This window comes from Syngnathus typhle, linkage group LG5 (assembly GCF_033458585.1).
Source record: "Syngnathus typhle isolate RoL2023-S1 ecotype Sweden linkage group LG5, RoL_Styp_1.0, whole genome shotgun sequence".
Classification (NCBI taxonomy): Eukaryota; Metazoa; Chordata; class Actinopteri; order Syngnathiformes; family Syngnathidae; genus Syngnathus; species Syngnathus typhle.
In genome coordinates, this window is record NC_083742.1 from 2,565,080 (window position 1) to 2,592,856 (window position 27,777).

The window sequence follows — 27,777 nt, forward strand, 5'->3', positions numbered from 1 at the left end:
TTTGTCGTCTAGCAACACTCCAAGTTATTTACAGGTTTGCACACAGTTTCCATTGAAGGTCACTGGCTCAGAACAAGGCCTGGGCCTTCTGAAGTCCACCATGATGTTTAGGTGCAGGTGGTTAGAGCCACACTACCTGGCGAAGCGCCGGACCAAGCCCCTGTACTCCTCCTCTCGTTCATCTCTAATACAGCCAACAAAAGCAGTGTCGTCCGCAAACCTCTGCACATGGCATAACTCAGAGATGCACTGGAAGTCAAAGGTGTACAGGGTGAATAGGAAGGGAGAGAGCACTGTTTTCTGCGGTCCTCCCTTGCTGCTCCTCACCGTGCCTGATCTACAGCCTCCCATGCACACATGCTGAGGTCTGCCCGTCAGATCATGATCCTTGCCCTCAGGTGTGAGCGCACACCCATCACCAACGTTTTGTCACTCAGGTGCACAGGCTGAATGGTGTTAAAGGTGCTGGAGAAATCCAGGAAAGAAATCGATAAACAGCCCTTTTTCCCTTGTCCAGGTGAGAGAGAGCAATGCAGCATATAGGCAATAGCATCCTCCCGATAAACAAATTGTAGAGGGTCGAGACCATGCCTGAACCCTGAGGTGGTGAAACAGCAATCGCTCCAGAGTCTTCATCAAGTGAGAAGTCAGCGCAACTGGTTTGAAGTCATTTAGCTCTGCAGGTCACGGATTCTTTGGAACAGGGACTATGCACAATGTCTTCCACAGCTGAGCCACCACACCTTTCACTAGACTGATGTTAAAGATATGCTGCAGAGGGTCACCCAGCTCCAGAGCGCAAGCCTTCAGCAGACGAGAAAAGACCCCGTCTCACGGAGGGTACAAGAGGCTTAAAATGCCACTTCTCAACGAGCCGCCTAGGTTATCCTCTAGCTTAGCGCCAGCTCTGCAGCCACGATAGTGCTTTTTCACCTCCACAGGCAAGTGTGGGGCCACACCTTCCTGGGACCAGGCTTTTAGGTCAGATAGAAAATCCCTTGATTAGGCAATAGTCGCCATAACACCGAAAATGATAGAAAGTTTTTGACAAGAGAGAGAACTGCTGGTACACACGACTGCGGCAGGAAGAAAAAAAAAGTATTTATTTCAGTATTAATGCACCACCACTCGTTCAACAGTCAATTGGGAGTTGTAGTTGTCTTAATGTGTGTCGCACAGTGCCAGTCGGTGGTCGTCTCGATGTAGGCGTTTGATCCCTGGCCATTGTAAAGGAATTCAGTGCAAAGTAGAGATTCAAGATTCAAAGTCTGCTTTATTGTCAATTTCTTCACATGTCAAGACACACAAAGAGATCGAAATTACATTTCCCACTATCCCACGGTGACAAAACAAATTACACAATATACATACAAGTAAACAGTACAAAAAAGAAAAACAAGAAGGCACAACCTGAATAAGTAAGAGCGCTGAATAAATAATAAATAAACAAATAACAAATAAATAAGAGGAGCAAAAATGGAGCAAATGCGCATACAGTCAGAATATAGCGCAAATGTACAGGACGTTATGCCGCCGAGGGTGGAGGGGGGGGAGAGTTCAGGATCCTAACAGCCTGGAGTATGAAGCTGTTGGTGAGTCTGGTTGTGCGGGAGCACAGGCTTCTGCACCTCTTCCCAGAGGGCAAAACATCAAACAAAGAGTGAGCGGGGTGACTCACATCACACACAATCGTGGTCGCCTTGCGGGTGAGATGGGAGGTGTAAATGTCCTTCAGGGAGGGGAGTGAAGCACCAATAATCTTACCAGCTGTGTTCACTATGTGCTGCAGGGCCTTCATGTTGTATTCAGTGGAGCTACCACCCCACACAGCGATACAACTGGAGAGGACGCTCTCAATGGTGCCATGGTAGAATGTGGTCATGATGGCCGGAGGAGCACTTCAAGAGTTTTTATTCGCCATGTTTGAGCGTGCCAAACAAGGAATTTGACTTCGGTACATGACAACCTCTGTTCAACATTTAGGTGACTCAGGACATGTGAAAAATGTCAAATATTCTCAAACATCCCCTGATCTTAACCTCCCAGGAGGGCAAGGAAAAACTCAAAACTCCAGGTAGGGGAAATGAGAAACCTTGAGAAGAGACCACAGATGGGAGGGTCCCTCTTCCTGGATGACCAGGCTGCAATGGATGCAGAGAGGACACATAGTACAGTACAGTGTAGACAATTCAAAAAAGGTGTGGAGAGCCGGATGTTATTGCACAGCAATGACTCTAAGACTCTAAGAGTGCTGTGAGTTCATCAGAGCAACAGCCTGGGGGAAGAAGATGTCTCTGTGTCTGCTGGTTTTGGCGTACAGAGCTCTATAACGCCGTCCGGAGGGGAGTAGTTCAAACAGTAGTTCAGAGGGAAGAGTGAATACCATTTAATATTTACCACATAAGCAATGTCATCTAGCTGCAACCAATTTGAAAAACTGCCAACAGATGATGTCGAGGCATGTGGTTTGAGCTCAATGGATCACTTTTTCAGCCCGATACGCAATGCTAGGTAAAAAGTACTTATGTATTTGCCTCAAAAATATGAAAATACAGTGGAGCCTCGGTTTTCGAACACAATCCGTTCCAGAAGGCTGTTCGAGAAGTGAATCGTTCGAATTCCGAATCATATTTTCCCATTACAAATAATGGAAAAAAAAGGATCCGTTCCAAGCCCCCCCCCAAAAAATTGCCTTTTTTAAAAAAATTTCATTTGCGCATTTTTATCCAACCGCGCAACTGCAGCGCACCACCGAACGTGCAACCGTAGCGCGTCGCCGACCGCGCAACTGCACCGCACTGGCATTATTGTGACAGCCGTGACTGAAATTTAGAAAATGTTTTTAAAGTCCAACATGTAAGTGGACCTCAGTGCGCAGGGAGCTCAATTTGGCTGATCGCGCAACCGCAGCGCGCCGGGCACGCAGTGTCGCATTGCTTTAAGGGGCGTCTTTGTGTTTTAGGATGGCTTTACTCCTCCCACTTGCTTCCTTTGGAGGCATGATTAGAGTTGATGCAATCCTCAGAGTAACGAGAACGTAATGACGAACGGAGTTTAGTTGGCATGCCGGTCCTCTAGGCTCATCTCGCGAAGTTCGACAACCGAATTTCTTCCGACATCCAAAGGAAAAAAATCTGGCATCTAACAAACTTGGTTCAGTTAAATTTCCATTTGTTTTCTTTCACTCTTGAATGCCTTGGTTTTGTTAATTCCTCGCCAGGATCCTGATCAGTGTGGATCAGTTTCTGCTCGCAAACAGATTTCTCTCTTTTCCTCTCATTTTTATCTTTCAAAATCGTTTCTGCTCTGCGGTGCAAATTGGATAGACCACAGTCTAGCAAATTTCTTTACACTAAAAGCTAAGCCAATTTTCATCATTTTAACACACATGCACAGCTCTCGCGCGCGTAAGGTAGATCCCAGCACCAATGATTCGTCACAGGCTGGTCATTTCCTGTGGTCGCTCATGAGCTAGTTCCTCCCACGCACGCGAGGACAGCACATTCTAATTTTTCATTTATCTTCTAGAAGCAAGTGGCATTTATTTACCACTTGATTTGCAAATTTTAACTTTAGTGTACACACACTTTGATCTCTGGTCATTTGTCATTGGGCATACAACAGCATTGTCATACTTCTTGTATGGACAGGAGCTCTAATACCGTTTTTTCCATGTATAATGCGCAAAATTTAACTAATTTATTGTCCTAAAATCTGGGGTGCGCATTATACATGGGTACAATTATTTTTTTTTTTTATATTTTTAAAAAAATATATAAAATATATATATTTTTTTTGTAAGAAAATCATGGTACAACAATTTTTGAAGAAAATCTTGTCACGGGTGGAGTGTGGAAAGGAGCAGGGCGACCAAGTGCAGCTTGGACCAGGGTTCATTGGAGGAACTCAAAATCAACAACAAGTGGGTCACAATCGTGAAGTGGAACGACATTTATTAACTAGAATGTGCAATTCCTGAAGAAATTGCGTGTGAAGGTAAAGAAGTTGAATAAATACTTGGGGAATGCTGCAGAATGACGTTGAAACGAGTTGAATCGGTTGAAAAATGTAGAAATAGAGTAGAAAAACCCAATTTTGTTACCCAAAGAGTCTTCACCTTCTCACTAATTATAATTTATTAATATAATTTAAACTTTTTTAACAAATAAAAAACTGAAAATTGGGGCGTGCAATATTATTCGGCTCCTTAACTTTCAGTGCAGCAAACTCACTCCAGAAGTTCAGTGAGGCTCTTCGAATGATCCAATGTTGTCCTAAATGACTGATGATGATAAATACAATGCACCTGTGTGTAATCAAGTCTCCGTATAAATGCACCTGCTCTTTGATAGTCTCAGGGTTCTGTTTAAAGCGCAGAGAGAACCATGAGGACAAAGGAACACACCAGGCAGGTCTGAGATACTGTTGTGGAGAAGTTTAAAGCCGGATTTGGATACAAAAAGATTTCCCAAGCTTTAAACATCTCAAGGAGCACTGTGCAAGCAATTATATTGAAATGGAAAGAGTATCAGACCACTGCAAATCTACCAAGACCCGGCCGTCCCTCCAAACTTTCATCTCAAACAAGGAAAAGACTGATCAGAGATGCAGCCAAGAGGCCCATGATCATTCTGGATGAACTGCAGATAACTACAGCTGAGGTGGGAGAGTCTGTCCATAGGACAACAATCAGTCGTGCACTGCACAAATCTGGCCTTTATGGAAGAGTGGCAAGAAGAAAGCCATTTCTCAAAGATATCCATAAAAAGTCTCGTTTAATGTTTGCCACAAGCCACCTGGGAGACACACCAAACGTGGAAGAAGGTGCTCTGGTCAGATGAAACCAAAATTGAACTTTTTGGCCACAATGCAAAACGATATGTTTGGCGTAAAAGCAACACAACTCATCACTCTGAACACATATATACATATGATATATATGTATATATATATACATGTATATACGTGTATGTCAACAACAACAATCAAAAAGACAAAAGTAACGTACCAAGTAAACAAGACAAAAAATAAAAAACAGGCAGTTCCACATTATATCACAACTGAATAATTAAGTGGCTTTGCGCTCTCTTGACCAACATAGTTAAGTAAAGTTGTCTGTATTTCCTCAAACTCCTCTGCCATTTCTCTAGGAATGTAAGTTAGTTTTACCCATGATTTGTTAGTTCCTTTAGGCCAGGGGTGGCCAACCAGTCAGAGACTAAGAGCCACATTTCTTACTGTGTCATCGAAAAGAGCCACATCATACACATGAGCACACATGAACACCCCCCCACACACAAACATGCACACACACACACATACACACACCCCTCTGCCCAGCCAAGTTTATTGTGTGACATTATTACGTCGCGCACCAACATGATAATGACAAATTGACTCCTACAGTACTAAAACCACAGACCAAAGACAACATTTTCAACAATGAACATTGTGTGCATTGTCTCACACAGACAAACTCTCAGTTCAACAAATTCCACAAACAAAAACATAATAAGTTTTTTCACTTACTATGTGTGGCGGGACAGACCATTCGTTTTAGTTTGTCGTTTTCAGGAGTGCTTTGAGCGGTTTGTCATGGAGCACATCGGATCCATTCTCCCCCCCCCACCATAGACCCCTTCCAGTTTGCGTACCGAGCCAAACGGTCCTCTGAGGATGCCATCTGCTCTGACCTCCACTCGGCCCTCACCCACCTGGAGAGAAGAGACTCGTATGTGAGATTGCTGTTTGTGGACTTAAGTTCTGCCTTCAACACCATTGTGCCACAACGCCTCATCTGCAAACTCGACAAGCTGGACCTCAGTACCTACCTCTGCAACTGGCTACTGGACTTCCTCTGTCAGAGGCTTCAGGTGGTACGTGTGACTACATTCTACGGTGGCACCATTGAGAGAGTCCTCTCCAGTTGTATCGCTGTCTGGGGTCGTAGCTGCACTGAATACAACATGAAGGCCCTGCAGCGCATACTGAACACGGCTGGTAAGATTATTGGTGCTTCACTCCCCTCCCTGAAGGACATCTACGGAGCTCTCTTTCACCTCCGTGGATGGAAGTCGGGGGCCGGCGCTCGGCCGGGTGGCTGTCCGGGCACGGTGGATGGGGCTCAGGCATGCCTCTTACGGACGCCCGGTCCTACTCTACGGAGCGCTCTTTCACCTCTGTGGATGGAAGTTGGGGGCCGGCGCTCGGCCGGGTGGCTGTCCGGGGACGGTGGATGGGGCTCGGACATGGCTTTTGCACACGCCCGGTCCTATTCTATGGAGCTCTCTTCCACCTCCGAGGATGGAAGTCCACGCCTGGAAGTCCACGCCGGTGCTTGAGGCCACGTGGCGGTGAACTATTTGTTATAGTTATTTGATGTATTTTATTTCGTGTAGCAACTTGTATATGTTTTCATCATTACAGTTGAGTAGTTGTTGGCTCGTTGAACTCTTGTTTTGTTAAATAAAGAGCCGTTTACCAAACCCACGTCTTTCCTGGTACTTTGTTAACGCTACAATATAGTTGTATACTAGATCTGTGGAATAACGACGAGGCTGACGTCAGCGGCAGACGCGCGCCGTTGTTGACAAAGGACGAAGAATTTGATCAATGATTTTAATGATTTGGAGTGACACAGATGGTTTGATGATATTATTGCTTATTTAATAGTTATTTGACATATGATTTATATGTCATGATATGGGCCTGTGGAATATTTTGAAATGCAAGCGCCGTAAGCGGCGTGCACCCGGTCGGCATTGTTGACATAAAGGACGATCGATGGATTTAATGATTTGGAGTGACACCGATGGTTTGATAATATTATTGCTCATATAATAGTTATTTGATATTTAATTTATATATCGTTATATGGGCCTGTGGAATATTTTTAAGTGCAACCGCCATCAGCGGCCCGCACCCGGCAGGCATTGTTGACATAAAGGACGATCGATGGATTTAATGAATTGTAGTGACATAGATGGTTTTATAAATGTGTTATTTATGTAATAGTTATTTGAATAACTCTGAATGTTACGTCAGGCCGGTTCTCAGCTCTTTGTTTGTGTTTGTCACGTTAGCATACCTATCGTTTAGCCTGTTATTGCTCGTTCATGTCTGTTCTTGGTGTGAGATCTTGTCGAATAAATTTCCCCCAAAATGCGACTTATACTCCGGAGCGACGTTTTTTTCCACGTTATTGTGCATTTTATGCCTAATGCGACGTATATTCCGGAGCAACTTTTAGTCCGAAAAATACAGTAGGTTGTATTTCTTTTCCCAGGCTTTTAAAGTTAAAAGTTAAAGTCCCAATGATCGTCACACACACATCTGGGTGTGGTGAAATTTGTCCTCTGCATTTAACCCATCCCCGTGTGATTTTAAACAATCCCCTGGGGGAGAGGGGAGCAGTGAGCGGCAGCGCCACCGCGCTCGGGAATCAGTTGGTGATCTAACCCCCCAATTCCAATCCTTAATGCTGAGTGCCAAGCAGGGAGGGAATGGGTCCCATTTTTACAGTCTTTGGTATGACTCGGCCGGGGTTTGAACCCACAACCTTCCAGTCTCAGGGCGGACACTGAGCTGAGGTTTTATTAAAGCATGGAGCTGAATTATTATTTTTTTTGCTTTTATCCATTACCCTGATTAATAGGCAATATTTATCGTACAGCTGTAGCAGGATTTTCAAGAAGCATTCATATGCTGAAATGGCATCAGTTTCCTTGTAAATCGTACTCCAATCCTGTACCTATAGTTGCTTTTCCAAGTCTTTTATTGACATTTCTATTTTTTCTTCTTCTGTAAAGGACTTCGGTAGGGTGTGTGTGCCCTTTGTTTGATCATATTCACAGATAGAAAAGACTGGGTGGTCTGTAATGTCACTTAGGTTTTGAGTTACCACCATTTATTCCTTTATTACGTTTGTGAAAATGTTGTCTATTAAGGTGGCACATATATATGCATGCAATGATTTACGGTAAAAAAACATCACAGGAGCAAGGCAGTGAGTTCAGTTGTACTTTATTCTACTATTTAACCATCTACTTTATTGTACTCGATATTGTAATCGATATTAATACGCAAATCCATCAAACAGTTGGGCAAATTCGCCATTAAACTTTACAGGTTCCCTCATGTCATTGTCTCGTCGTTGTCATATTATTTTTCGGCAATGATCCCAGCTTTCCAGAAAACTTGAGTTGCAGCTCGTAAGCATGTCTCTTTGTCGATGCCATTTTAGAGGGTCTTAAAGCTGTTTTCTTTGCACAAATGATAGTATTTACAGGACTGTCTCAGAAAATTAGAATATTGTGATAAAGTTCTTTATTTTCTGTAATGCAATCAAAAAACAGAAGTGTCATACATTCTGGATTCTTTACAAGTCAACTGAAGTATTGCAAGCCTTTTATTATTTTAATATTGCTGATTATGGCTTACATTTGAAGAAAACTCAAAAATCCTATCTCAAAATATTAGAATATTTCCGCAGACCAAGTAAAAAAAGAATTACAACAGCAAAACAAAAGCAAACATTTGAAAATGTCCATTAATGCACTCAGTACTTGGTTGGGAATCCTTTTGCACGGATTACTGCATCATTGCGCCGTGGCATGGAGGCAATCAGCCTGTGGCATTGCTGAGGTGTTATGGATCAGGGATGAGAATCTTCCGCGGATGTTTTTTTTCCGTCGGGAGTATCATTTTCGTGAATCGTGTAGATCCGTTGAAAATTTTTTTTTCATATGGGGGGGGCGGCAGCAGTATTGCGACAACAGCCGCCTTATTTTCGGCAGCATTTTGGCGTTACTTTTGTCACATCATTTGCCTACTCATTTGCCTATTTAGCAAAGGTTTTTGCCAGGATGGCGAAAGTTATAGAGAAAAAAGACGAGGATCGTGCCAGGGAAATAGACAAGTCGAACGGGATCAGGATCTGCTTCAGATGGGCATGGCTCGAGAGCAGTGTCATCTTACAACTCGGAACACAAAGACGCTCTTAAAGCAATGCGACAGTGAGCGCCTGGCGCGCTGCGGTTGTGCAATCGGACTAAATAATAGTATTATCATGCGGTCCCCAGACCCCGGCTACTTTTCAGTGCTTTTTTCCATTTGCCGTTCTCATCCCTGATGGATGCCCAGGATGCTTCAATAGCGGCCTTTAGCTCATTTGCATTGTTGGGTCTGGTGTCTTTCAGCTTCTTCTTCACAATACCCCACAAATTCTCTATGGCAGGGTTCAGGTCAGGAGAATTGGCAGGCCAATCAAGGACAGTAATGCCATGATCAGTACACCATTTACTGGTGGTTTTGGCACTGTGGGCAGGTGCCAGATCATGCGAGAAGATGAAAATCATCATCTCCATAGAGCTCTTCAGCAGACGGAAGCATGTAGTATCCTAAAATCTGCATTTATTCTGGACTTGATGAAACACAGTGGACCAACACTCGCAGCTGACATGGCTCCCCAAACCATTGCTGACTGTGGGAACTTCACACTGGATTTCAAGCAACTTGGATTTTGCTCCTCTCCAGCCTTTCTCCAGACTCTGGCGCCTTGACTTCCAAATGAAATACAAAACTTGCTTTCGTCTCAAAAGAAGACTTTGGACCACTCTGCAACTGTCCAGTGCTTCTTTTCCATAGCCCAAGTCAGACGCATCTTCCGGGCACGTCAGTGAACAGTGGCTTTTGATACTCCAGCTTCAGTCCACTGTTTTTGAAGCTCCCCCAAATTCTGGAAGCGACTTTTCTTCACAATGCTGTTAAGGGTGCGGTCATCTCTCTTGGTTGTGCGGCGTTTCCTGCCACATTTCCCTCTTCCAACATACTTTTTGTGGATGTGCTTTGAAACTGCACCCTGTGAACAGCTTGCTCTTTGAGATTTTTTTTTTGTGTCTTACCCTCCTGATGAAGGGTGTCAATGATGGTCCTCTGGACAGCAGTCAGATCAGCAGTCTTCCCCATGCTTGTGATTTAGTTTATTGAACCAAGCTGAGTGTTTTTCAAGGCTCAGGATCCCTTGCAAGTGTTTCGAGTTAATTAGACGATTCAAGTGATTAGCTGAATACCCTACTAGTATACTTTTTCATGATATTCTAATATTTTGAGATAAAATACGTGTAGTTTTCATAAGCTGTATGCCATAATCAGCAATATTAAAATAATAAAAGGCTTGTAATACTTCAGTTGGTTTGTAATGAATCCACAATGTATGACAATTTTGTTTTTTTAATTGCATTACAGAAAATAAAGAACTTATCACAATATTAAAATTTTCTGAGACAGTCCTGTATTTATTAATGGCGGTGGAGGGTTGTATTACATACAGTCCTCTGATTGGTTTACCGCCCCGATCTACGTAAAACATAATGTCCCTGTGTGGTCGAAGCCACACAAAACAATTTTACAGATTTTGGAATTCGGTCCACACAAAAGGTGAACCTTTTTAAAAGGCGCACCTTCATTTTTTTAGAAAATTAAAGTCTTCTAAGTGCACCTTTTGGTACGGAAAATAAATTAAATTAATCAATTAAAACTTTTGCTGTGCAAAATGTATTTATCCACGCATTTTTCCACAGGAATTCCCAAACCAGTTTTACCGCAATCCTAGTGGGCTGCATGATATTCTGAGGTAAGTGCAAATCTGCTTTCTCCTTCTTTTTCTGCATTTTGAAAATAAGGGTGCACACATTTGCCAGGCTGGGGATTCCCCATACGTGAATGTCGGGGAAATTGTAAGTCAAACAATCCAATCGGGAGGATTAGGACCGACCAACAGAGGAGGCCCCGTCCCATTGTGGCTAAAGTCGTTGACTCAAAGATGAAGTCTGCCGTCATGTCGAGGGGCAGAGAGCTCAAAGGCTCCAACTACTCCATCAGCGACCAGTTCCCTCCGGAGATCATGAATAGACGGAGGCTGGTTCACCCGATCATGGCCGAGGCAAAGAAAGCCAAAAAGACCGCTCGACTGTTCATTGACAAACTTTACATCGACGGCAAACTGTACAGGAACCCCCAAACAACTTATTGGCTGAGTGGAGGAGATGGAGACATTAATTCTCAACTCCAAGAAGAAGTGTCTACTAACTTGAAACATGCCGCCTCCCCATAACTGTAAACACAGGCGCGTGATGATGACGTCACCAAAACCAGCGTCCCTGTCGTCATGACAACCACTGAACCTGACGGTGAATGACTGATTTCTCTCTTTTTCCCACCATCTCACCACTCGCCCCCCTCTTTTCTCTTTTCTCTTTTCCTCTCTCATACATATATTTCTCATTTTGGCTTGGGAACTGGCCTGAATACTACTGACTGGGCAGGACGAAGCAATTGTCTATTTGTCTGCTCTGTGACAATACAGCGGGTAATGTCTACAGAGTGTTCTTGTGTGTTTGAGTGTGTAGGTGTATGTGTGTACGTCTGTCAGGCCAGTTTTGGGATGGGTGAATGTATGTATATGTCCATGGTCTTAAGTGTGTGTCTTTGTTGTTGGATCTCAGTAAATCCCACTCGGTACCCTGTGCATGGCACTTAATGAAATGGACAGTGAAGGAGACGAGGTGATAAATTGCATTGACTATCATCGAAATATAAGTTGTAATCAGTATACTCCCGAACAATTAAAACAGTTAACAAATATAAAAAACTGCTCCTTTTTGCATTTAAACATCAGGAGCTTGAATAAACATCATGATGATCTAGTTACTCTACTTACAAACACAGGTTGTAGCTTTGACGTGATTGGCTGCAGTGAAACTTGGCTGAATGATCGCTCATACACTGACATCTTAAGTCTAAATGGCTATAAGTTGTTGATTAAGAACAGATGTGGCAGACCTGGCGGTGGCGTGTGCCAATATATTTCTTCTACATACAACGTGAGGATTTGTGATGACATTATCATAGTAGACAACCACTGTGACTCCCTTTTTGTTGAAATAAGCGGGAAAAGCAGGCAAAACCTCATGATTGGTATAATCTATCGTCCCCCAGACGCTGACTTCGAAACCTTTAGGTCCAAACTGGAGGAAGCATTATTTTCTATAAATGATAACAACAAAAGCTGTGTCCTCCTTGGCGACTTCAATGTTGATCTTTCCAAGGATGATACAGCCAAAAATGACTTTATAAACACATTACACTCTTCATCCTTCTTTCCCACAATAGATGCTTATACCAGAGTCACTCACTCAACTAAATCAGTTATTGATAATTTCATCACAAATCTTACAAACACCACACTTACTTCTGGGACTGTATTCTCTGAGATTTCTGATCATTTCCCTATTGTATTATTCATTGACCTCCCTGCTAAGCCCCCACCTACTCGTCATTCAATAAGATTAAAAATACTTAATGAAGAAACCATACGACGTCTAGGTGAGGACCTGCAGACCAAGACATGGTCTGGAATATATGACTGTAGTGATGTTGATACTGCATTTGAAACTCTAACCAAAGAAATATCCGACTCTATTCAAAGAACAATTCCTGAGAAAGTAATCATATGTAATACAACTACTCAAAATCCATGGATCACTAAGGGCATATTAAAGTCTATTAAGCATAAAAATAAATTATATAAAAGATACATAAATGAACCTAACCATAAAAATAAAAATGCATATATTAATTATAGAAATAAACTTACACATATTATCAGAAAGCGGAAGAGTAAGCATTTTGCCGACTTGATAAATGAATCACAGGGTGATTCCAAGAAATCTTGGAGAGTACTGAACGGGGTCTTGAACAGAAGCCAAAAAACTCCTGTATTCCCTGACCACGATCATAATATGGTCAACATCATCAGAAATAATGGTCTTGCCAACGAATTCAATAACTACTTTGTCTCTATCGGTAGAAACATATCCAGTAAAATCAGTCAGCCTCAGGATGCCTCGTTTAAAGACTATCTATTAGGTAATTACCTGGGCTCTTTCTTTCTGAATCCAACTAACTGCAATGAAGTGTATAAAATAATCATGAATATGAAGAATTCAAACTCAGCTGGAATAGATGGTATCTCAAGTAAAATTCTGAAAAGCATCTCCAATATAATAACTGCACCTCTTACATATTGCATCAATCTGTCTATACTCTCTGGAGTAGTGCCACAAATAGCAAAAATAGCACGTATCACACCGGTCTTTAAATCAGGAGATAAAAACGATCTTAGCAACTACAGACCAATATCAATCTTGCCTACTCTTTCCAAGGTTTTGGAAAGAGTAGTTTACAATAAACTTAACAACTATCTAAACAAACTAAACATCATTGCCCCATCCCAGTATGGTTTCAGAAAGGAAAACACTACATATATGGCAGTACTTGACTTGACTGATCAAATCTACGGGGCAATCGATAAAGGCGAATATGGTATTGGGATTTTTCTGGACTTGTCTAAAGCTTTTGACACCATCACGATTGATATTCTTATAAATAACACTATGGTATTAAAGGCCTGGCGTTAGACTGGTTCCGCAGCTATCTGTTTGGAAGACATCAATATGTCTCTATTAACAACCATAAATCTTCATACAAGCCCATCAATTATGGAGTTCCTCAAGGGTCCATCTTAGGGCCGCTCCTGTTCATCTTGTACAGAAATGACATTGTTAATACTTCACCCATACTACATAAAGTATTATTTGCTGACGATACATACTTGTTTCTTTCCCACAAAAATCCAAATACACTTGAACAAATTATAAATAGTGAGTTAGCGAAAATAAACACATGGTTTAAATGCAATAAACTCTCCCTAAATGTCAATAAAACATACTACATTGTATTCCGGTCCCATAAAAAAAAGGACATTGACCAAATTTGCATAGAAATTAACGGACAAAACATTGAAAGAGTCAGCTCTACTAAATTCCTGGGGATCCACATTGACGAATTCTTGAACTTTAAAAAACATATTGATGATCTCACAATCAAACTGTCTAAATATGTGGGTTTATTCTTCAAATTGAGACATTATCTCCCACTCACTGCACTTCTTATTCTGTACAAATCCTTATTTGAACCTCATTTAAAAAACTGCAATATTATATGGTGTAACACATTTCCAACCCATCTAAAAAAGCTGGAGATACTTCAGAAAAAGGTCATACGCGCCATAACATGGTCTGAGTTTAACGCCCCCACTAAAACAATCTTTCACCAACACAATCTTCTGAGGCTTGTTGAATATAACTATTTCCAGAATGCTTGCGTCATGTATCAGACTGTCCATAAACGAAACCACAAACTCTGTCAACTCATCCCAATCTGTACTCCCAGCCACACCCACACCACCAGGAATAGAAATCTAATCATTGGGAAAAAACGGAAACTAAAATCTACAAGCTTTAGTATTGTGTGCAGAGGGCCACAGATTTGGAATGAGCTTGATGAAACACTAAAAATGTTGCAATCCATCTTCAAGGCAAATCTAAAAAATCAACTCCTATCAATGTATATTTAATGTGCTGGTTATAAATTGCATGAACACCTGTGTCCTGTTGTTAATATATTAGTTGTTAATTTATAAATTGCAAATGTACTTTACATCAAATCCAGAGTAACCAGAATACTGAGGTTGTCTATTGCTTGTCGTATGGTTGTTGTGTGCTGTACCTTGTTGTGTGTTTATTATTGTTGTCTATTATATATCTGTATGTTGTCCAAAATGTAAGGATATCTGGCCAATATCTGATACTTATGGGAAACCAGGCCCCCTATTAAAAGCTTTAAATAGCTTGCTTGGGGTGACCTTTCACGCATCCGGAATTACTGTTTGTTGTTCCATGTTGTATGTCTTGGATATCGCGTGAATAAACTCAAACTCAAACTCAAACGAACCAAATTTCAATTGAATATATAATGACTTATGAACAAGTCAACATAAAGCCTCTCAGAACGTGTCGTATTTGCGTATGTTGGTGACTGATGAAAGAAAATAAACGTGACAGGGATCTTTAGTTACAGAGAGGCTGCCAATTTCTTGCTCAGCCATAAAACGGCAAATCATTTTCGTTTTCAAGTATGTTAATTAGGTTATAATGTAATGCAGAGGTTTATTTATGACAATTCTGATACTATTTTTAGTCATTGAGGAGAATAAGGGGACATGAAATATTTCAAAACTATAATATTTTCAAACTAAAAAAAGTAGAGTAGTGTTAGAAATACCGTTTTTTTTCTGTGTATAATGCGCCCCCATGTATAATACGCACCCTAAAAATGGCATGTTGATTCTGGAAAAAAGCCTGTACCGATGTATAATACGCACCCAATTTTTTTAAATTTTTTATTTTTTTTTTATTTTTTTTTTATTTTTTTTTTTATTTTTTAAGTCCCAATGATCGTCACACACGCAGGGAGGCAATGGGTCCCATTTTCATAGTCTTTGGTATGGTCTTAACTAGGCTGGATGTAATTTTTTTGTTGGCGTTGATTTCTCCGACTGCCCGTAAAGGCACCACCGCGCTCAATGCGCACATTTGAAAAAGACGTGCGGACGTGAAAAAGGCGGCTCTGTATGGGAGAGACGTTGAAGAGGAATAAAAACACCCTTGGAAACCAAAACTTGCCCTCGTTGTGACTCGGAGCCGCAACAAATGTTTCAGATTTGTGTAGGGTACATTGTGACAGCAAACGAGCAGGTGATCGAGCAAGCGTCTGATACGAGAGCATTGCGGTCGTATGGAGCGTGTTTGAAGTGAACAGCAGAGACGAACAAGGCAAAGTGTTGTGAAATAAAATATTACCTATAATACGCATTTTGTTATTTGCTGATTGAAACTGCTAATTAAATTGTGAATTGAAACTAATAGGAAGAAAACAACTCTCGCTCTTTACATAGCTGACGTGTCTTGCGCATCCGTTCTGCGCATCGGATCCATAGTGCGCATGCGCAGTCATACTGCCTCCGTATGACGTCTGGTCCGCGATGGAGATTAAAAAACAATATGTGACAATAACACACTATCAAGGATTGCACCATCGCATCAAACGATGTCGTCAATTATGAATTTTATTGACTAAGTGTGTTGGGCAGGATGGCTGAATGCGATGCGCGATTGACAACAAACAAGAAGAAAGGTGATTTCAAGGTTTATTTCGAGGGAGATTTGTCATGTCTCGTCCCCAGTTTTGCTATGTGTCTAGGTTGCCATAGTTTCTGTTCGCGTCGCCCCTCTCTTCCTGTGTCACCTCAATCAATGTAATGTTTTGTATTTAAGTCCTGTCTGCCCCTCGCTCACCGTCGGATGATGTCATGATGTCTGTTTGGTTTCTGTTCCTGTCTTTGGTCATGTCACCCTGTCTTTTTGATCCACGTCTTTGTCGGTCAGTCCTGTTGTTGGTTTTGTTGTACCATGACTTTCTTAAAAAAAAAAAAAAAAAAAAAAAAAAGAATTAATTTTTTTTTTAAAAATTTGTACCCATGTATAATGCGCACCCCAGATTTTAGGACAATTAATTAGTTAAATTTTGCGCATTATACAAGGAAAAAAACGGTAAACAAAAAAGACTATACATGTATAATTTGTTCAGATTTGTTAACCGATCCGTGTCTTTGGGTGCCTTGTACATTTTCGCCGAGGGCATTCATCAGGGATGAGAATCTTCCGTAGATCCGCGGATTTCCGTGTTTTTTTCCATCGGCAGTATCATTTTCGTGAATCGTGTAGATCGTTGAGAAAATTGTCTTTATATGGGGGGGGGGCTGGCAGCAGTACTGCGACAACAGCCGCCTTTTTTTTCGGCAGCATTTTGGCGCTACTTTCGTGATATCATTTGCCTACTCATTTGCCTATTTAGCAAAAGTTTTTGCCAGGATGGCGAAGGTTATAGAGAAAAAAGACGAGGATCGTGCCAGGGAAATAGACAAGTCGAACGGGATCAAGAACTGCTTCAGGTGGGCATGGCTCGAGAGCTGCGTCATCTTACAACTTGGAACACAAAGACACTCTTAAAGCAATGCGACAGTGAGCGCCCGGCGCGCTGCGGTTGCGCGATCGGACTAAATAATGGTCCCTGCGCACTTAGGTCCACTTGAATTTTGGAAAATAAATCAGGACTTTACAAATATATTCTAAATTTCAACTACGGCTCTGTCACAATAATGCGATCAGCGCGGTGCAGTTGCGCGGTCGACGACGTGCTACCGTTGCACGTTCGGCGATGCGCTGCAGTTGCGCGATCGGACAAAAATGCGCAAATGAGAAAATGCTTCAGGGCGGGGTTTTTTTTTTTGTCTTGAAAGGGATTAAAATTGTTTCCATTATTTGTAACCTGGAGGACCGGGTGCTGACATTTATACTTTATACATTTATATATGATTTTTTTCACAAATTTTTACTTGATCATTAACACAAGTATAGTTGACCACTTCACATGTTATTTTTAGTATAGTTGATCACTTCACATGCTTTGATATCTTTATCTTGAACATATTCAAAACATGAAAAATAAAGAGAAAAAATCAAATAAAGTAATTAACACTTTAAAGCGCCATATCCTCTGGACATGTCCTCTGCCACCAGGTTGACATAAAGGACAAGAAATTTGATCGATGGATTTAATGATTTGGAGTGACACAAGTTGTTTGATAATATTGTTGCTTATGTGATAGTTATTTAAAATATAGTTTATATATCGTTGTAAGGGCCTGTGGAATAATTTGAACTGCGGCGCGGCACACGGCATTGTTGACAAAGGACGATCGATGGATTTAATGAATTGGAGTGACACAGATGGTTTTATAAACGTGTTATTTATGTAATAGTTTTTTTTTAATAACTGAATGTTACGTCAGGCCCGTTCTCAACTCCTCGTTTGTGTTTGTCACGTTAGCATATCGTATCGTTTGGCCTGTTGCTGCTCGTTCATGTCTGTTCTTGGTGTTGGATTTTGTCGAATAAATCGCCCCCCAAAATGCGACTTATACCCCGGGAAACCTGACCGCACAGCCGGATGCCGACTGACTCCGTTGTTATTGTATTTTCGTTACTTTGAGGGTTGTATTAACCCCTAATCATCCCACCAAAGAAAGCAAGAGGGAGCCATTCTTAAACACAAAGACGCTCTTAGAGCAATGCGACAGTAGTGCGTTCGGCGGTGCGCTGCAGTTGCGCGATCGGACAAAATTAAGCTCCCTGGGCACTTAGGTCAACTTAAATTTTGGAAAGTACATCAGGACTTTAAAAATATTTTCTAAATTTCAGCGACGGCTCTGTCACAATAATGCGACCAGCGCGGTGCAGTTGCGCGGTGGACGACGCACTATGGTTGCGCGTTCGGCGGTGCGCTGCAGTTGTGCGATCAGACAAATATGCGCAAATGAAAAAATGGTTCAGGGCGGGGGGGTTTTTTTGTCTTGAAAGGGATTAAAATTGTTTCCATTATTTGTAACCTGGAGGACCGGGTGCTGACATTTGTCTGGCCTCTATCCCGAAAATCCAACAGTTCATCTTTCAGTAAATAAGGGTTCAAGTTACCCCATGGTTAAACCTGCCAAAGGTGTCATCCCCCCTTCCGGTATAGCTTTCAGGGGTCACTGAGATATGCAAGCCTCTCCACCAATGCTAAGGTGCCAGCAGAAGGAGCACACTAATAGTTGCCTAATAACTGTACACGCAGAAATGTATTCAAGAAAGCCAGAATTTCACTTTTGCTCTGTTAAATATTTAAGTTTAGGGTTTATTAACATCTTGGTTGACCGAGACCACTGTAGTTGTCCAAAAACAAAAATTAATCCTCAAAACTACAATTTGCCTAATAATTCAGATTATAATTCTGATGTGTGTTATTTCAGGTCTGGTACATGACTATCCAAAGCAAGAATTTTAAGTAGGTAGGTCGGTAGATACTTCATTGATCTCGAGGGGTAAATTCAGTTGCCAGCAGTATAAATTAAATATTAAATACAGAAATAAACAGATAGATAATATAAACATCGTATACGACAACAAAATGATAGACAAAAAAAGAGAATAGATATGCAGTGGATGCAAAATACACCCGTGATCAAATAAATATACAATCAACAGCAGATGAAAATGTCAATATATGAATAAACAAAAACAAACATTATTCATTTGTCAACCCAAGATCATGACCGTGAACGCACCCGTTACCCCATGAGGAGTTAAAAACTCTCACGGCATGGGGGATAAATTAACCCCTCAGCCTTTCCGTGGAGCAAGATGACGACATTTGGTGTTGTTTGGGTTTCAATGTCACTGCCATGGCTCCGCATGCACGACACACAGGGGAGACAGGGGCGAAACATAAACATTTGGCTAACTACGCTCAAGTGTGACTTGGTGAATGTTACACTGGTTAACCACATTTGCTAACTGTTTTCATAGCCCAGTGCCGATGTCAACCCTGGAACAGGATACAGCTTTGAGGCTCACAATGCAATTGAAATTGATCGCATTGATCTCGGCATTAAGACTTGATGAAGATAACTGTTTTCAATGAACATACTGGTCTTTGATAAATATGCTGTGATTTCATGTATAAGATGAGACGACATTCTGCTGTTTCTTCAAGGTACTTTGTGAAGACCAGGCGATGCCTCCTTGTGTTCATTGTGTCCAATAGCGCAAGTGGAGACAGTAGCTCAAGAGTCCTTTTTCCCAGAGAACTCATGGAGGAGCTCGACATCAGTAACATCAGGTTTGTTTTAGCAATAGTTCACTTTCCTCAGTGTTTTGTTGGAGGGAGCCGTTATGGGCCGCGGTCGTGGCTTTGACCCGCGACATCCTCGACTTCAACCGATGCAAGTACCGTTTTTTTCCGTGTATAATGCGCCCCCATGTATAATACGCACCCTAAAAATGGCATGTTGATGCTGGAAAAAAGCCTGTACCCATGTATAATACGCACCCAATTTTTATGATTTTTTTTAAATTATTATTATTATTTTTTAAGTCCCAATGATAGTCACACACCCAGGGAGGCAATGGGTCCCATTTTTATAGTCTTTGGTATGGTCTTAACTAGGCTGGATGTAATTTTTTTTGTTGGCGTTGATTTCTCCGACTGCCCCTAAAGGCACCACCGCGATCAGTGCGCACATGTGAAAAAGGCGTGCAGACGTGAAAAAGGCGGCTCTGCATGGGAGAGACGTTGAAGAGGAATAAAAACACCCTTGGAAACCAAAACTTGCCCCTCGTCGTGACTCGGAGCCACAACAAATATTTCGGATTTGTGTAGGGTACATTGTGACAGCAAACGAGCAGGTGATCGAGCAAGCGTCTGATACGAGAGCATTGCGGTCGTATGGAGCGTGTTTGAAGTGAACAGCAGAGACGAACAAGGCAAAGTGTTGTGAAATAAAATATTACCTATAATACGCATTTTGTTATTTGCTGATTGAAACTGCTAATTAAACTGTGAATTGAAACTATTAGGAAGAAAACAACTCTCGCTTTTTATATAGCTGACGTGTCTTGCGCATCCGTTCTGCGCATCGGATCCATAGTGCGCATGCGCAGTCATACTGCCTCCGTATGACGTCCGGTCCGCGATGGAGATTAAAAAACAAACAATATTTGACAATAACACACCATCAAGGATTGCACCATCGCATCAAACGATGTGTCGTCAATTATGAATTTTACTGACTAAGTGTGTTGGGCAGGATGGCTGAATGCGATGCGCGATTGACAACAAACAAGAAGAAAGGTGATTTCAAGTTTTATTTCGAGGGAGATTTGTCATGTCTCGTCCCCAGTTTTGCTATGTGTCTAGGTTGCCATAGTTTCTGTTCGCGTCGCCCCTCCCTTCCTGTGTCACCTCAATCAATGTAACGTGTTTTGTATTTAAGTCCTGTCTGCCCCTCGCTCACCGTCGGATCATTGCATGTGTTACTGTCATGATGTCTGTTTGGTTTCTGTTCCTGTCTTTGGTAATGTCACCCTGTCTTTTTGTTCCACGACTTTGTCGGTCGGTCCTGTTGTTGGTTTTGTTGTACCATGATTTTCTTAAAAAAAAAAAAATATATATATATATATATATATATTGTACCCATGTATAATGCGCACCCCAGATTTTAGGACAATAAATTAGTTAAATTTCGCGCATTATACACGGAAAAAAACGGTACTTGTAGTGCTGATGGATTGGGAACTCCGCGGCTTATGGTGCGGTCCTGGCGCAGATGGCTCCTCAGGTGGTGGATTCATCATTTGGATGCCCTGTGTCGAGCTTCTGGTCTTTTCAGGGAAAATCCAGTTGTTTTCTGTTTTACCTACTGATCTGTGCGTGCGTGCGTATGCGTGTGTGTGTGTACACGCGCGCACATGTGCATGCGTGTGTTTAGGTGGATTTCTTTGTCTTGTTTTTCGTTGGACAGGAGTTGGGTTGCAAATAAATAAGCAACTGCATCTTTACATATATTCATACATGCATACCTCCATGCCCACACACGCACACACATTATATATTAATTTCATTCATTAGCAGCTAATAGCTACCAGTTAACTGCTAAGCATGTGTGCAATTTTGGCTGATAATCACAGTCCAACTACTTTTCAAAGACAGTTTAATAGACAAATATGATGCTGCACCCTTTGATGCTGACAGCCTGACACAGTTCTTTTTACCCATCAATTTCAACCAAACAATCGCACTGAAATGTCCCGTTTGAATGACTCCTTCAGCTTGACGGCATCGTTATCACTTACCACATCACTAGTGGGTTTGTGGATTTCCGGCTTGACAGAAACTAACCACTGTATGGCCACAGCGGCTATTAGCCGCCTAAATGACTGTAGTACGTAGCACGATCACTCAGACTCAATGTCCCCCGTCTCCCCCGGGATGTAGATCAAGCGCTGCCAAAGTTGGGAGTTGAAATTCTAACATTCTGCCAGCCGTTCCCAGCAAACCCCCACTGTACTTTTGGGTCTGCCAGGTCAGACTGGCATCTTCCACCAGCATTGTTGCCAAAACAAAACCAGATGTTGATCGCTTCTTCTCGTCTAAATTCAATTATCTTTATCATTATCTTATTACCAATATCTTTCATTCTATTTCCAGTTTTAATCCAGTGGCTCCAACTACCATGATGAAGGTTCTGACTCGTATATTAGCCAATGAGGATAGAAAGGTGATCTATTACTGCAGCTGTTTTGAATATGATGTTACTTTTTAATTACTTTTTGGCGTACACAGAGCATTGGAAGGGTCATTGTTCCAGATCAGACAGTGTTGGAGATGATCTGCTCAGGAAGTTCAGGAGACATTCGCAGTGCTATTAACTGCCTGCAATTTGCCTCCGTTCCAGGTATGGGGTAAATCTACACAATAATTATGCTTCCGTCCCTTAATACCAATTCATTGCAAATAACTATTTTTTTCAGACCATTCACTGGAAAAGGGGCTGGTGAGGAGGAACAATCTTTTTATATCACAGGGTAAGGCAGTCTCGGGTTCCAATTTAGTATTAAGGAAGAACACTAAGCCAACGAAGGGGCAGGAAGGCGAGCCAACTGTTGGAATGAGGGACACTGGTTTGTTCCTATTTAGAGCGCTGGGAAAGATTCTGCATTGTAAAAGTGAGTCATCTATCATTTATTTTATTGGTTCTTTTATCACAGACAAGTGAGTCATCTGTCATTTATAATTCACCCTTCAATTTCGGCATCGTACTTTATTTTCAAAACAAATAAATAATTACCGTCTAAATCAGGGGTCACCAACCTTTCTTAAACCGAGTGCTACTTCCTGGGTACTGATTAAGGCAAAGGGCTATCAGTTTGACACACTTCTGAAATAGCCAATTTGCTCAATTGGGCTTTCACTATGTGTTGTTATTGTCATTTCCAGTTCACATGTAAGTGTGATTTTAACAAGAATAACAAAAATACAGTCAAACCTTGGTTTTTGACCACAATCTGTTCCAGAAGGCGGTTCGAGAAGCAAATCGGTCGAATTCCGAATCTATTTTTCCCATTACAAATAATGGAAACAATTTTAATCTGTTTCAAGACAAAAAAACGGCTTTTTTCAGCATTTTTTCATTTGCGCATTTTTGTCCGATCGCGCAACTGCAGCGCACCACCGAACACGCAACCGTAGCGCGTCGCCGACCGCGCATCTGCATCCCGCTGGTCGCATTATTGTGACAGAGCCGTCGCTGAAATTTTGAAAATATTTTTAAAGTCCTTATGTACTTTCCAAAATTTAAGTGGATCTAAGTGCGCAGGGAGCTTAATTTTGTCCGATCGCGCAGCTGCAGCGCACCGCCGAACATGCAACCCTCGCGCGTCGCTGATCGCGCAACTGCACTGCGCTGGTCGCATTATTGTGACAGAGCCGTCCCTGAAATTTAGAAAATATTTTTAAAGCCCCGATGTACTTTCCAAAATTTAAGTGGACCTCAGTGCGCGGGGAGCTTAATTTGGTCCGATCGCGCAACCTCAGCGCGCCGGGCGCTCATTGTCGCATTGCTTTAAGAGCGTCTTTGTTTAGGATGGCTTTACTGCTCCCACTTGCTTTCTTTGGAGGCATGATTAGGGGTTAATACAATCCTCAAAGTAACGAAAATACAATAACTACGGAGTTGGTCGGCATCCGGGCCGTGCGGTTGGGTTTTCTCGGGTCCTCCCGGCTCATCTCGCAAGGTTTGACCTCCGAATTTTGTTCAACAACAGATGCAAAAAAATCTCGAATTTTTTGTTCGAATTCCGATTTGTTCGAAAACCAAGGTTTGACTGTAAAATAAATAGATGCAGCTCACTGACAAGTGCCGCTATTTGAGCTAATTTTAGAACAGTACTGCGGGCGACTCATGCAGGCCTCAAGGACGACTTGATGCCCGCGGGCACCGTGTTGGTGACCCCTGGGCTAAACGATACGGTATGTTTTAGTGACATAAACACAAACGAGGAGCTGAGAACGGGCCTGACGCAACATTTACAGTTATTCAAATAACTACCGTAATGTTCGGACTATAAGTTGCGTTTTTTTTCATAGTTTTGGGGGGGGGGGCGACTTATACTCAGGAGCGACTTATATACATATATATGGTTTTTATTTCACTTTTTTGGGCATTTTATGGCTGGTGCGATTTATACTCCGGTGCGACTTATAGTCTGAAAATTACGGTATAACATAAATAACATGTTTATCAAACATCTGTGTCATCAAAATCATTAAATCCATCGACTGAATTTGTCATCCTTTCTGTAAACAATGCCGCGTGTGCAGCGGGCCGCTGACGTGGTACTCGTCATCAGTTGCAGTTCAAATTATTACACAGGCCCATATAACAATATATAAACTTTATATCAAATAAGAATAATATAAACAACAATTTGAACCATCCGTGTCACTTCAAATCATTAAATCCATCGGAATCTTCGTCTTGTGTCACTTAAAAAAATAATAAAGAAAACACACAGCTGTTGACTCTAGAACAAGGTGCGCCCCTGACGTCAGACTAGATACGTATATCAAATAAATGTCGTATAAACAACAATTTTATCGAACCATCCGTGCCACTCCAAATCATTAAATCCATCGGAATCTTCGTCTTGTGTCACTTAAACACACAAAAAAAAAACACAGCTGTTGACGCCGGACGTACGTGCGCCGCTGACGTCAGACTAGACATATCAAACACCGTATTTATTCTAATTATCGCCCATAATCTAATAATCGCCCAGTGTGTGTTAGCGATGACATAAATAAAAAACATTGATACCTCTAGTTATACCCCATGCTGCTAAAAAATTCCCCCAAATCTTACGTTTTCCTCCGGTACCGCATGCCGACGTCATTGCGCAAATCGGACAAAAAGTGTTCTCCCTGGCGATAATTAGAATAAATACGGTAAATGTAAAAATTTTAACGAACCATCCGTGTTACTCCAAATCATTAATTCCATCGGAATATTCATCCTCTGTGTCAATAAAGAAAAAAAAAAACAGCTGTTGACTCCGGACTTACGTGCTCTACTGACGTCAGCCTCGTCGTAAGTTGCGGCTCCAACTATTCCACAGAGCTACGTATATAACAGGGACGTGCGGTCAGAGGCAAGGGAGGCCACACCTCCCCTGCCATCATGAAAATGGGAAAAACAAATTCAATTGTTTTTATTATAAAGTCATTTCTTTTTAATTTCAATAGTTTTGTACGATTTTGAACCAAAATCGCTGATTTCTTATAGTTATTTTAAAACCGATCATGGTTCGCTCGGAGGAGCCAACTTCCTGCCTAGTCCTCCTCTGAGGACTGTGTAATCACACGGCTGCCTATGTTGACAGGTTATGCAGTTAGACCAGTGCTTCTCAAATAGTGGAGCGCGCCCCCCTTGCTATACCTGGGGGGGCGCGTGTGACCCTGGGGAACAGCCTTTTTATTTGCAGTACTAGAATAAAGTGTAATTGCGCATCTTCCCAGCAGGGGGCAGTGGCGCTCTCATTGTTACTTCTGTGACGTTTGCGACAGTGCAACATTTTACGATTTACAAGACAAGTTAGGATAGTCACGGTGGGGAGGGGGGGGCGCGAAAAGTTTTCTTCTTGCTAGGGGGGGGCGTAACAGAAAATAATCGAGAAGCACTGAGTTAGACTGAACTGTTGTCTGTCTTTATGTCCCTGTTTGTGTTCAAACACTGTGGCTGTATTAACTAATTTCCGTAGTTAAGCTGATGTATATAATATCTTGTGTTTTTTGTCATCTGTCTGTAACGTCGTGTTTCTTTAGATGAACAAAACGACTTTGAAAAGAGAATTTACGGAGGCTACGAAAAAAAGGTTCTCCAGCCTTATGAATAAGATATCTCCAGTTCAAATTATCGTCGTCCATTTATTTCATTTTACTTTAGTTTTTTTCGTTTTTACATTTCGTCTTACAATTGAGGATTACACATCCAAACGATTTTCAACTCATCATCAGGTCATCAGTAAAGGAAGAGCAACTCCGGAGTTAAAAGGTTTGATTTGGACAACGGGACTTAGGAGCATGTCTTTTCAAACAGAGTGGTACGCACGATCGAAAACAAGTTTTTGATTCCATGTGCTTTATTGAGTGTTTCTATGTGTGAAGACTGCTGATATGAGATTTTAATAATAAATTAGTTCAAATTTAATAATGAATAAGCCACACTAGAGCAGCGTTCCCCAACCGTTTTTGTGACACGGTTAGGTGCCGGACAAATTTTACCGGGGGGGGGGTGACATCAGAGCCTCCCCAGTCATGAACCTCACCGCACGTCACTGGTATGTATATAACTATATTGTAGCGCAGGGGTGGTCAACCAGTCAGAGACTAAGAGCCACATTTTTTACTGTGTCATCGCAAAGAGCCACATCATACACATGAGCACACATGAACATCCCCCCCCCACACACACACACACACACACGCACACCCCTCTGCTCAGCCAAATTTATTGTGTGACATTATTATGTCACGCACCAACATGATAATGACAAATTGACTCCTACAGTACTAAAACCACAGACCAAAGACCACATTTTCAACAATGAACATTGTGTGCATTGTCTCACACAGACAAACTCTCATTTCAACAAATTCCACAAACAAAAACATACGTTTTTCCACTTACTATGTGTGGCAGGACATTTCGGGACCATTCGTTTTAGTTTGCCGTTTTCAGGAGACAAGATTTCAATAACGTCACTGAGGCATATTTTAACGAACTCCACTTCATTGTATGGCTTTTTAGCCCGTGCAATGTTCCAAGCCAGTTGAAACAATGCAAGTGTGACAGTCTCTAAGTGCTTCGTAATTTTCTTGAAAAACTGTTCCTATTTTTCTGCCTGACTTTTCAAAGTGTCCAAACTTGTGCTTGCGAAATTCAGTCCCTTTTGCAAAGTCCTTATCAATATTGGCATGAAGTGAGCTGAAGTGGCGCTGAACATTTGAAGCTTTTAAATGCGCTAATGACGTCCGACATATCAGGCAGAATGGCTTGCCATTACGTTCAACAAAAAACAACTTTAACTCTGTTAAACACGTCCTGTGGTCATCGTCATATATTCGTTTAGCTGTGCATTTTTTCCTTGCCATTTTGGCCGTGTTGCCCACCCCTGGCTTAGCGTCTTGTCAGCTTTTCTGGACCTAACGTTGTCAGAGTCGCCATTCCTTAAAAAGCCAGCAAAACCAATCGCTCTGCCCTGTGTTCATCGTCTTATATTTGTTCAGCTGTGCATTGTTTCCTTGCCATTTTGATAGCGAAATTGACACTCCTCAAATGGGTTTGTCCCTCCCCCTTTGCGGGATTTCACCTCACGCGCATGCGCGTTTGACCAAAATACCCTATTGAACTCAAGCGAAGGAAATACGCACGAAAACTAAACACAAATGTTGATATGAACGTAAAAGAGCCGCATGAAAGCAACCAAAGACCCGCATGCGGCTCGCGAGCCGCGGGTTGGCCACCCCTGTTGTAGCGTTACCAAAGTACCAGGCAAGACGTGGGTTTGGTAACCGGCTCTTTATTTTATAAAACAAGAGCTCAACATATGTGTGTGTGCTCCAAGCAAGCACCCTGGATCGCCCCCCCCCCCCCCCCTTCACGGCCTTGCGAGACAATCAGAAACTGCTGAAGTCTAACAACATACACGTTGCTACTCTAAATAAACTGTCAATATAAATGTCAAATAACTATAACATAATTATTTAAATACGAAGTTTATCGAACCATCTGTGTCACTCCAAATCATTAAATCTCCTGACTCCGGAAGTCAGTGAATGCAACTCATTGTCAGTGAGGCTCCAATTATTCCACAGCCCTAG

General features: G+C 41.9%; 1 protein-coding gene across 25 annotated transcripts in view; it reads left to right on the forward strand.

Annotated features, from left to right (window-relative positions):
- rad17 (RAD17 checkpoint clamp loader component) overlaps nt 1-27,777 on the forward strand; it is a 180,642-nt gene that overhangs the window by 84,718 nt on the left and 68,147 nt on the right. For 22 of the 25 annotated variants that reach the window (XR_009714352.1, XR_009714351.1, XR_009714354.1 and 19 more), the window contains 5 exons: nt 10,581-10,633; nt 19,555-19,680; nt 22,048-22,117; nt 22,183-22,294; nt 22,371-22,565. Coding sequence is in view for 17 of the 25 variants with exons in the window: in XM_061277641.1 (XP_061133625.1) it covers nt 10,581-10,633; nt 19,555-19,680; nt 22,048-22,117; nt 22,183-22,294; nt 22,371-22,565 (556 nt within the window). In the remaining 8 variants the exon portion in view is untranslated. The remainder of the gene's footprint in view (nt 1-10,580; nt 10,634-19,554; nt 19,681-22,047; nt 22,118-22,182; nt 22,295-22,370; nt 22,566-27,777) is intronic. The other 3 variants (XM_061277637.1, XM_061277652.1, XM_061277640.1) reach the window with 2 other exon arrangements.